Source organism: Penaeus chinensis, chromosome 28 (genome assembly GCF_019202785.1).
Source record: "Penaeus chinensis breed Huanghai No. 1 chromosome 28, ASM1920278v2, whole genome shotgun sequence".
Taxonomy (NCBI): domain Eukaryota; kingdom Metazoa; phylum Arthropoda; class Malacostraca; order Decapoda; family Penaeidae; genus Penaeus; species Penaeus chinensis.
In genome coordinates, this window is record NC_061846.1 from 16,745,229 (window position 1) to 16,757,728 (window position 12,500).

The 12,500-nt window shown below is 37.5% G+C and overlaps 1 protein-coding gene across 3 annotated transcripts in view; it reads right to left on the bottom strand.

Moving 5' to 3' along the window:
• LOC125040023 (disintegrin and metalloproteinase domain-containing protein 10-like) overlaps nt 1-12,500 on the bottom strand; it is a 167,299-nt gene that overhangs the window by 7,586 nt on the left and 147,213 nt on the right. For 2 of the 3 annotated variants that reach the window (XM_047634444.1, XM_047634442.1), the window contains 12 exons: nt 12,216-12,325; nt 10,125-10,272; nt 9,326-9,894; nt 8,669-8,815; nt 7,896-8,091; nt 7,184-7,721; nt 6,199-6,376; nt 5,714-5,932; nt 5,441-5,557; nt 5,008-5,175; nt 4,534-4,858; nt 442-479 (listed from right to left, as the gene is read on the bottom strand). In XM_047634444.1, the coding sequence (XP_047490400.1) occupies nt 448-479; nt 4,534-4,858; nt 5,008-5,175; nt 5,441-5,557; nt 5,714-5,932; nt 6,199-6,376; nt 7,184-7,721; nt 7,896-8,091; nt 8,669-8,815; nt 9,326-9,894; nt 10,125-10,272; nt 12,216-12,325 (2,747 nt within the window). In that variant the 3' untranslated portion in view covers nt 442-447. The remainder of the gene's footprint in view (nt 1-441; nt 480-4,533; nt 4,859-5,007; nt 5,176-5,440; nt 5,558-5,713; nt 5,933-6,198; nt 6,377-7,183; nt 7,722-7,895; nt 8,092-8,668; nt 8,816-9,325; nt 9,895-10,124; nt 10,273-12,215; nt 12,326-12,500) is intronic. The other variant, XM_047634443.1, reaches the window with a different exon arrangement.

The window sequence follows — 12,500 nt, forward strand, 5'->3', positions numbered from 1 at the left end:
ACATACATATATATTTGTATATATACATATATACATACATATATATACATATACACATATATATATATATGTATGTATAAATATAGATATATAATATACGTATATATTCATATATAACACACACACACACACACACACACACACACACACACACACACACACACACACACACACACACACACACACACACACACACACACACACACACACACACACACACACACACACACACAAATTTATTGTATTTTAATTAAAACTTAAACATACAATGTAACTTGAAGCAAATTATTTAAGTTAGTATAGTGAACAAACTATGCTGTGAGTGTTGTGCTCTTCAGACTGAGTGGGTGGATGTGAGTGGGTGAGTGAGAATGTGTGAATGAGTGAATAAGTAAGAGAGAGATTTAAAGGTATGTACGGTGCAACACACAAACAACATACCTTACACTATACAGCAGAATTCTCGTGCCGTCTGCCGCCTGTAATATGTTAACATAGAAGCACTGTGAGGTACGGGGGCAAATGGTTAAGAACCACTGCGCTGCCCTTACTAGGGTGAGCAAGTGTAGCTCAAAACTTGTCCATCAACAGAGAAGCTTTTCTTGACTCTATGACACCTACACTGACCAACTAACCCTCTTATTCCCAAACTTAAAAGATTAAAGAAATAATAATAATATTATCATTATTACAATTGACAGTAATTAAACTCTTTCAATGGAACAAGATTTGGTCTACAGCTATTACAAACAAGCCATTCAGTAACTTGTTATCTGAGCACTGGTGCTAACTGTTATGGTTTAATTGATAGTACAAAAAATTATAGCAATCTGTTAAAAATTCTGCCTATATCATTTCTTCAGTCATTTGAAATCAACAACAGATTGTCACAAGCCTTTATTTCCCTAGTTCTTATCCAAGAGCCAGAAATGTTGTGACATCATTCATGCATAGACAATGCATAGATAATCCATCAACTTATCTCAATGTCACTGAATTACTAATAAGACAGACTAAACAATATATTACCACTCTGAATCTTAAAGTCCACTAATAACTTCAGCTTACTCATTCAACTGAGAAATTAAGTGGATCTGTTACAATTATCAAATCAATATGACTCATATCACAGATTAAACTGTTAATGGCCTGTGTAACAGATAGCACCATCAAGACCAGATCAAATAACTGCAACATCTACAGTCTCGCTAGTTTGTAGCAGCAGTAGTTTGTTAACACACCTACAAAGAATGATTACACTTAAAATTTGTACTTAAAACATTTCTCTAGAGGCAGGTAACAATTTATGCAAACATCTGTACATATGCTAAAAAGATTTTAATTTGCCTTTGTAGATAAGTTGAATTAGAATTATCAAAACACGATTTAATTATAATATAATTTACACACATCATACTGACTGTCACAAAAACATAAAAGTCCTGATAGTCCTAGTAACCTAACAAGACAAAATACTCTTCAAACATAAACACTAAAATCTATGGTCCAAGTGCATTAAACAGGCATATGCAATCCTTTGACAGCTATGGTTAATGAACAGATATAAACAGTATTATGTAACATGCAAACTCTGTCAGCATCTGCTTAATCCTTAAAATGCAATGTATTTCTACAATCTTCATAAGTAATAATAAAAAAAAATCCATCACCAAATACAGTATCTCTGCCACTGTTACCAATACCTCCACCAAATATATGATCATTTTCCTTAATGAAACCCCAGAATATGGTAAACTGATTGCCCTCTGCCTTCTACAAGGTCCATTATCCAAATAGATAAAATTTTTCCATTTATTGAACCTTGATGAAGGTTTTTAAAATATAGGGCATGGCAGGACATGCTCACTACACATGCATTTCCAATCCTTATATGTTGATCCTCTACTTGCTTTACTTTAAGAAAATTTCTGTATGCTTGAAATGCAAAAAATCTAATAATATACTCCAAATTTCATTACTGAATGCTGATAAAAATAACAGCCATGGTTTCAACTGCTGTCTTTCTGCATGTTGCTGCTTTGGCCCATACTTCTGTAACAATTCTTCATAAAGGTACTGGTCATAATATACAGTACTCTCCAAGACTATACCAAAATAGCCCCATTCTCTGAGAATTTTTCTCATTCCTGAAGTTGTAAGCTGACTCATATTCATAAGAGGCAGCCATGCATGCAAAATTGAAGCATAATTGCATTACCAAGGAAAAGGTACTTTACATGCAAGGAGCTTTAGTGGTAAAAAACATTATCAATCTTACTTTCATAGGGAGGGTAGGGGGTTTAACTATTAGAAGTCTAACATTTGGACATAACAATAACCAGTCATATATACTGATAAGATAAAATAAGTACTCTACACAATTCCCCTGTCTTTTCAATTTTTAAGATGTCTATGCAGTGGGTTAGATACAGTATACCTAAAAAAACTGCTGATACATGATTGATCTGTGGAGAAAAATGAACCTAAGCTTACATGACAAATAATGAGAAGTGCAATATTAAATAATATATATTGCAAAAGATGTTAAGCCCATGCACATGAGATTCTAGGAAAGTGATTTCATTATGTGCACTTCTTTCCTGGTGAGATATTCTGTATCTATACAAGTTTGACAGGCTGTGCCAGTGTCCTGCTAATTTTTTGCCTGTATTTACAGAAAAAAACATATGAGGCAGGCCTTATCTTTGTTCTATACCTTTTGGAGAACACAGTTTAAAGTCTTATAACTTTCCAGCTGTTATACGCACCAACTTTCTGGAATAAGGCACAACTAGGTCAACTTGTAAATTTCATGACATACAACTTATTATACAATCACCACAAAATCTTACATAACTCTCAATTTATCTGCAACATAAAACTGAAAAGGTTTGTTCTTCACTCTTTTCATTCAGAGAAAACAAAGAGTTAAATATAAATACAAGTATCTCTTATGTACAGCATATATCAAGTCATGGATTCAAAGCCTCAGCTAAATTTACAGAATCAGAGATAGTTTAGTGATAAGGGATATTTTTCTGTAAAATGAGATGACAGCTTTTTAGACAAAGAAGTATATTTTAATAAATAACAAGAACAACTAAGGGATATTCTTTCTGTAATGATCTTGGAAAGACAATGAAGCAAGCATACTTTTTGTTTCTCACTACAATACATATATTTATAATTGCCTTCTTATTTAACCATTCCTCAGTATCTCACAGCAGTAGAACGGACTGATTTCAAACCTTATAAGTTGTCAAAAAATAGACTGAGCTGAAGAAAAACATCACTTTTAAATCAAAAGTGAGATACTTTCCAAGTGTAGAAGTAATTCTTAAAAAAACAACAATTATGTGCTGATTCTACACATCACTTTAGGAAATAGAAAAAAAATTGCCATGTCATGGAGGTTTAGCACTCAAGGATGATGCAACAGAAGAGGGGAAAAAATTACTTGAACATTTAGGCCTGACAGACATTTTGTAGGTAAATTGGACATAGATAATCACTCCAAAAAGAGCTGGGAACACCACTGTTTCGTGGGTGATTTGCACATATATATATGGAATGGAAATGGATGTTAATAAAAGGTAAATAGAAACAACCCTTTAGTATACCTTTCAAATAAAAGAACAACTAAAACACAGTATTATTTTAATCATAGTGTCAAAGGCTGTATATCTGCATTTTGTTTTCCATAAAACTCCTATTCCCTAATTCAAATAATCTACAAATCAAAATAAAATCTCAAATGACCTAAATTAAAAACAAAAAAAAAATCCTTTTCCAAATAAACTGTCAAAGCATAATATTAGAAAATTTCAGATTTAATGTGGGGAAAAGAAAGAGATTATTTCTAAAAGTAATGAATCCTCCTCAAGATACTTACACCAAACTGCATCTGACCATTTGCAAACAAACAAAAAATCAAAATCCAAGAAATTTGTCTGTTAGAAATCCAAAAATGCATCCATGCATAAAAATCATGGCAAGTGACAATGGTACTGTACTTTGATTAAGAAAACTCTTTTTTTTAGCATCTTAGGCCTATTAATATTGTTCCCAATTATTTAAAAAAAACAATACCAAATATCACATGCCAACGGTTAACATACCAGGATTTTATAAGGCACCATGCAAAATAAACAACCAAAACCTACATCCTTCATTTAAATTCTAACTATTATAATGAAGCATGCTCACTATCTTCTACATGCACAGGTCACCTCGTCCTAATCCATCACTTAAGCATTCAAGATTAATGAACTCTGCAACTGAAATCGTTTAAACACTTTATTGCAGTGCAATTTCAGGATGCATAGCATGCAAACTAATTAGCTATCAATAGTTTTAAAGCTTACAAATGCACTCCAGTATCCATAATCTCTCTCTAAATGCTAACAAACAAACATACAAAGCATAAAAAATAAGCAAACAAGAAGTTTATGGAAACCTGGAATGCACGTCTCTCTCCCAATTCTTTATTATTTAAGTAGTCAAAGAATACTAACCAGAACCTCCTTCACTAACCTTTGGGTCTGTTATAGTGTCCCCGACCCTCACCATATCCGTGACGGGTAGGGCCGCTACGATTGACTGGTGTGACAGAATTTCCCGGATTAGAAGAGCTAAGAGGTCTGGGGTTCCCGGGGTAGGGTGGTGGCGGATCATCACTGTATGCCCGACTAGACCTCTTGGCTCCTCCCTTTGGCCGTTCGGGCACCGCTGCTGCTGCTGCTGCTCCCCCACTATGGCGAGATGGCCCAGGCTGGTTGTGGTGATGAAGATGGTGGTGATGATGGTGACTGGGGCCCGGGGCACCCTGGGCATTTGGGCTCGGGCCTTGGCGATGTCGCTGTGCAAAGAAAACACGATGTTTCAAAGACTAGTCTAAGGTAATTTTCATGCCTCGACTTTACTTCAACCAATTTCATATTAAGAATGTTTTCTTAATTATGATAAAAAATGTTCATAACAGCCTTAACTAATCTTTGATTCTCTTACTTTGACTCTTCTGAGAGTGCTGACAGGTCTACGTAGAGTTTCTGTGATGGATCGCGCTGGAGGTTTGCGAGGGTTGCTAGATGGGGTGTGCACTGCACAGCACTTGATGAAAATGCCCATGAAGACCACAAAGCCAACACCTAGCATCATCACACCATACCAATATTGCTGTGTGATAAAAAAGTACATGATGATCCATTCTTTTTTCATAGGGGAACAGCATTTCTTATTTGTTCTAAATCATATGAGAAGAGTTACACCTTTATCAGATATCTAATTGAAAATTATTCCTTTTTCAAAATAGAAAAATACTACACTATAAGTTTTCATCAGTCCTAAAACAAATCACCATCCTTTCATCTTTTGCAAAGGAAATGAAAATGAAATGATTAAAAAAGTAACTACAGCCACCAAGAAGAGGTTATGTTCTTACTGTGATCCACTCAGCAACACTGTTAAGTGTGTCCTGGTTGAAGAGTAGGTTCTTGAGTCTTGCAAGGGGTCCCTCAGCATCCACTGCACGACATTTTTGGAAGACATCGCAATAACCCTGGAAGCAAAACATTTAACATAGGAGTGAGACATCTTTTTCACTGCTGAATTAATCCTCTTGATATGATTTTTGTTTTCCTTCAAGAATATTGAAGTATAAAACACTCCTAGAGCCAAATACAATTCACAGCACTGACAGCAAAGATCATCTCACCTGGAAGTTATTACATGGGGCTCCAGGTCTCATAAATACAGGTTCACCAAAGATATGCCTTAGTTCTGAAGTAGATTTACAAGTGGAAGTGTCATTGCCTTCTTGACAAGCAATTTCACACAGCTTCTTTTTGTCTTTCACACGGTCCGATGTGAGGAAACACTCCGTCAACTTGTGTGCAAGACATATTGATCCACTACATTTTCCTTTAATACAGACCTGGAGGGTTAAATTGAAAAAGAATTAATAAAACTGTAGTAGACATTATATCAATTCTTTTGTGCATACACAGATCTTCTGGAATGCTCTCCAGTAAATACCAATAAACCCTATCTAAATTTTAATGTACTCTTTAGAACTGCTTATAAGCAGACTTCAAAATTCTATAGTAAAAACATCAAATGCAAATAATTGTGGTTCTCAGCACCCTTAATACCAGATTTTTAATGATAATCTTAAAAATAAAAAGTTATCTTTAGTTCTACCTTTGTGCCTTCATTGCACTGTTTGTGATCACGCTTCTTCCTGGGCGATGGGCACTGTGCCATGCGACCATTGCAATTTACTGATTCCTCACAGTCTGTCTCAGAATGGCACTGAACTCGAGTATCATGCTTCACATATGTGCAATGGTCTCTGCTACAGCAAGGCCCTTCACTTGGACTGGAAAGAAAGCAAAATTAGTTTCACAGTAACTAAGGAATGAACCAAAGATCAAGATTTATACTAATGTTTGTTAAAAGATACACATTTCTCTGACAGATATTTCTATCAATCATTTACATATCAGGAATACTGTCTGATTGACGGGAGGCTTTCATCTCTTGAAATTATTCTTCAAAAATCAAAACTCTAGCTCTCAGCGATCTTCAGATGCCATTACAGATCTTAAATCAACCACATGATTTAAAAAAAGGCTAGGACAGTGTCTATTTTTTTTTTTTTTTTTTTCTTTTTTTTAAGAAGCAATTCCCTTTCCCAACCCTGATCCATCGCACAGCTCACACTCTGCTTTGAGACTTTACTGGTCCTAAGCTATGCATGTTATAATTGCTCCACAGTGACCCCCATAGTACAGTTTCTCAGTTAAATATAAGCTAAAGAAGACTAAAGCGAATGTAAAAGTTAATGTATAATTTTATCACAATTCTAATTTGTTTCACTAACAAATTGTTTAATCAGCATAATTCTTTTAAACAAATTACAATGAACTACAAATATGAAAATTTTGGTAATAGTAACTTGTTTTAAATATTCATGTAATAATACAAACAAATTTTATAGGAAAAATATCACTGAAATTATGATTTTGTTCTGGTTTTCATAGTTACATAAATCACTTCAGATAGTCATCAAACTTGTTATCACTGTAAGCACAAATTTCAATGCAAAAGTAAGATATCTGAAATCTTTATCAATAACTACATGTATATAACTGAACCATAAATAAATTTACAGATTGTACTATACCTGCACTGTGTGTTCTTTCTGCGTCTGCACTCTCTTGCAGATGAATTCTGCATTTTATCATTCTGAGAAATCTTGAGTGGATAACAACACTTTTCTTCACATTCCTCATCATCATAACCACAGTCACATTCCTCCCCTTCTTCAACGATCTTATTTCCGCAGAAGGCACCATTGTTGGTTGAGAAACAGTTTGTTCTTCTCTTTTCTGATATGGCATCAAGAACCAGAGATATATTACGAATGGAGCACTGAGAAAACTTGTCATTATTTGGCCGATCTCCACTGGTGGCAGAGGAGAACATAATGTAGTTCCCCAGCAGACCCCCAGGCTTACAGGTCTCAGGAAAGTCGTGTGGTGAGCCAAAATTATGACCAATCTCGTGAGCCAATGTGAGCTGTGAGACCTTTGGAGGAACTCGAGAGTTGTAGTTGAGGAATGTGATTATACCAGTGTTGAGGGATCTCTTTTCAGAGTGACGGAAACCTCCCAGGTTCTCTGTATAGGTCTTGTACTTTTCACAAATACCACCAGAGGCACCTGTTCAAATAATCATTAACAAATTAACAGCAAGTATTTTCTTGGTACAAGTCCAAATCATGAATATTGATACATATTAAACCAACACATACTGTAAACTATACATATCTTTTACAAATTTTATAATCTTATGATTTCACAATGCTAATATACACTTGCAAGGGGACAACATACCTGATGGAGAAGCAACCCAGGCTAAGCCAAGGGTACCACCTGTGAAATCCCTAAACGTGAACACATAAGCAAGACAGAAGTCGTCATGCTTCTTTTGGGAATGTAGATTCAGGAAGTTGCTCACATCCACGTTAGCTTTACAGAATTTGTTTGGTTCTCCCGTCCAGTTAGGACGGCAAGGCTCATCATTATCAATCTTGAAAGAAAGCAAATCAGGTGATAAATCCATTTCATAACCTATGATCAAATCACTGAATTTTGCATCCTTTTAGAAATAATTATGAAGTAATATTATGACCTTAACTTCTCAAAAATCATGTAAGTCATATAGGAGCTGTACGACACTAGCTAAAAAGAAGTCTTTGATATACATAAAATTATTTACTTAGTTATGAAAAAAAAAAAGAGTCAGAACTAATAACATTCTAGTTTTCTTTAAGGGGAACATGTATTCCTAATATACATTTTCTGACTCCATCAATACTAATAAGAGGAAAAGTAAAGAATTACAAAGGACCATATATAATACCCAGAAGTTATCAAGCAAATTTTCATATCTGCTTGTAGCCACATGAGCACTTTTTCATCCTTTCTGGTATCCCTTTTTAGGGTGATCTCACAGCTTTGACAAAAAAGTTTTGAAATGTGGGAACAAGTCACTAAAATTACTTTGGGCAAATGACTGAATTGAAGGGGGTTTCAGTCATCCACTTCAAGCATCTCCTTAACCACAATCATGCACCTCTGTAAAAACACACTCATACACTCCTTACCTTGATTCTCTGCACTTCGAATCGTATGTTCCTGTGCTTATATTTTCCCTCAAATTTTACATTGCCGTAGATATTATTGATGGCTTTGATATGTTGTGAGATCATTGCTGTAATCTCATCCCGAGTCCTGATGGGATCATTCTCCTCCTAGAACACAATCCCAAGAAATTATATGATGTACTGGTAAAATAAAAAAGTAGTATTCTATATTACTTAAAAACCTTCCTATATATTTTCTTTACATATTTTTACTAGGAAATAAAAAATAGTATTCTATATTACTTAAAATCATTCCTATAAATTTTCTTTACATATTTTTACTTGGAAATACAAAGTAGTATTCTATATTACTTAAAAACCTTCCTATATATTTTCTTTAAATATTTTTACTTGGAAATAAAAAGTAGTATTCTATATTACTTAAAATCATTCCTATAAATTTTCTTTACATATTTTTACTTGGAAATAAAAAGTAGTATTCTATATTACTTAAAAACCTTCCTATATATTTTCTTTAGATATCTTTTTTAAAGCCAAGATTAAAACCCTGATTTCAATTTTATCCAAAATGTACCTTCAAAATATATACCCATGCCATCCCAGAGAAGTCTACTGTTTCCCTGCAAATATTTCAAGCCAAAGGACAAAATACTCTACCTGTTTGTATATGTGGTGCCATAACATGGGATCTGTTTGGATTGAGAGAGAGCATGTCCCTTTGTTGTCTTCTCCAACACCCATTCCAACTGCTCTCTTCGTTCGACTATTTGCTTGCGCACTGTACTTATTATGGTAATCTTCCAAGATGGTTTCATAGAAATCTGAAATGCCATCCTCCTCTCCACTTGTTTTGTAATTTTCATGAGAGTCTAGCCATTTTTTGTACTTATACTGACTAAGCAGATGAGCCGGAGTTTGTTGGTACTGTTTACTAGCCTCCTCCTTTTCCTCTACAAGGTCTGCAGAGTTTTGAACACGGTCCATCCATGCTGCTACGTCATCTGTTATACCACATCCTGAGGAATGCCCGGAACGCACCCGGGCATATGGGTCCTCCACATGGTTGTCGTGGTATATGAGGGAGTGGAAGCCCGAGGATGTTGCATTGTGGCGAGGGAAGTACTTGTTTGCTCGCTCTACATAGTATACACCATCCCGCCCACTATCTATGACTCCTTCAAATACTCCTCCTCTAACACTTCCCCAGACCTTTGATCCGGGATCAGCTGAAAAGGAAAAGATCATTAGAAAGGGATGACACCCATTTTGGAGCTTTAAAAAAAAAAACTTTTCACATAACAAATACAAATTCAAACCAATCAATCCCATCTTAATAAAGAGGAAGGGGTTGAAAAAAAGTGGTGATACAAATTTTCCTCATTTAAAATTTTCTCAATAACTACATCACCAAAACATGTAAATGTATTCCAGGTAAAACACTCCTAAGGGAACGAACCTTCAACTGTCCCTTCGTAAAGGTGGTTAAAATCCAGCCCTTCTAATCTGGGTGGAACTTCTACTTTGACATATGGACTGATCGTCTGTGTGTCCCGCTTCAGTCGCAGGTGAAATGACCGTCCATGGGAGGCAAATGCTATGGTCAGCTGGAAAGACAATCAATAATAAGTAAATCTTAACAAAATAAAAACTACACAAACACACTACTGCCACAGCCATTCTTTAAGGAGCAATTCAGGGAATATGGCAATCAACATGAATATCATTATGAATTTACACAAGCATGAGAACATAGGAGTCACAATAAATGAGCAACTTACATGGAAAACTATTCATACCTTCATGTACTTAAACACTGTAACAATATACCTGAACTCCTTTTGTGCTCTCAGAAGTTAAAACAGAAAAAAGAGGACGAAGAGGGGAGAGGTGGACAAAAGAGACGGAGAAGAAATGGAAAAGGCCCAAGGGGGGAATGAGTAAATGAATGCATAAGCAAAAAAGTAGGAGAAGGAGGAGGAGAAGGAATGGGAGAAAAAGAAAGTAAAGAGAAAGAGGAAGGACATGGAGGAGGAGAAGGAATGGGAGAAAAAGAAAGTAAAGAGGAAGAGGAAGGACAAGGAGGAAGGGAAGAAAGAGGATAGGAAGGAAGAAGAGGAGGAAGAAAAGGAGAAGGAGGAGAAGGAGAAGGAGAAGGAGAAGGAGAGGAGGAGGAGGAGGAGGAGGAGGAGGAGGAGGAGGAGGAGGAGGAGGAGGAGGAGGAGGAGGAGAAGCAGGAGGAGAAGGAGAAGGGGGAGAAGGAGGAGGAAGAAGAGGAAGAGGAAGAGGAAGAGGAGGAGGAGGAGAGGAGGAGGAGGAGGAGGAGGAGGAGGAGGAGGAGGAGGAAGGGGGAGGGGGAGGGGAGGAGGAGGAGAAGGGGGAGGAGGAGGAGGAGGAGGAGGAGGAGGAGGAGGAGGAGGAGGAGGAGGAGGAGGAGGAGGAGGAGAAGGGGGAGGAGAAATGGGAGGAGGGGCAAGAAGGAAGAAGGGAAGGAGGAGGAGAGAGAGTAGGAGGGGGAGGAGGAGGAGGAGGAGGAGGAGGAGGAGGAGGAAGAGGAGGAGGAGGAGGAGGAAGAGGAGGAGGAGAAGGAGGAGGAGGAGGAGGAGGAGATGGAGGAGAAGGAGGAGGAGAAGATGGAGGAGAAGATGGAGGAGAAGATGGAGGAGAAGGAGGAGGAGGAGGAGGAGGAGGAGGAGGAGGAGGAGGAGGAGGAGGAGGAGGAGGAGGAGGAGAAGGAGAAGGAGAAGGAGAAGGAGGAGGAGGAGGAGGAGGAGGAGGAGGAGGAGGAGGAGGAGGAGGAGGAGGAGGAGGAGGAGGAGGAGGAGGAGGAGGAGGAGGAGATGTAGGAGAAGGAGGAGGAGAGATGAGAGGTAAGGGGTGGAGGAAAAGAGAAGGAGGAGGAGGAGGAGGAGGAGGAGGAGGAGGAGGAGGAGGAGGAGGAGGAGGAGGAGGAGGAGAAAGAGAAGAAGAAAAAGAAATAACATGAAGAACAAGAAAAAATGCACTCTCATCCTACACACGAAAACAATCCACAGTACAGTAAATATGTGACAAATCAATAACAGCTGGGAGCATTTTCACTGATAGGCTGGGAAACACGATCATAACAGGAACACTTTACTGTGCCTTTAGAACCATGAACTTCTGCTTCTCAAATTCTCTCTCTCTCTCTCTCTTTACTCTCTTTACTCTCTTTACTCTCTTTACTCTCTTTACTCTTTACTCTCTCTCTCTCTCTCTCTCTCTCTCTCTCTCTCTCTCTCTCTCTCTCTCTCTCTCTCTCTCTCTCTCTCTCTCTCTCTCTCTCTCTCTCTCTCTCTTTGCCAAAAAAAGATACAAAAGCGATCTTAAATGACATACAATTATTCAAGAACATTTTATTCATAATCCAACGCAAAATTATTACAGGTTACGATATATACACATTTACAATGAATCCTTTGCAAATCTCAAGAAAACAACAACAGTGAACAAATGAATACACAAATAAATACACAAGATAAAAAAAATTGGCCAATGATTCAATAAACACAAAAAAGGGAAGACCTACCTCTTCATCTTTATACAGCGACCTCTTGACGCGCTCATGGTCGCGGTGGACCTGCTCCGGGTTGTAGCGCAACACCTCGTATCGGCTCACATACTCGCTCAGTGCCGACCCTGGAAGAGGGGAAGAGTTAGGGGCTGGGAAACGCATCCTCTGCTGTGCGAAAAGGTTGAACATTTATCTCATGCACGCACGAAGGCAGGCAGGCACGCACACACACAGATAGATAGGTAGAGAGAGACAGAGAGACAATATCTGTATTTTGCGACTGTTCAACTCCATTGATGA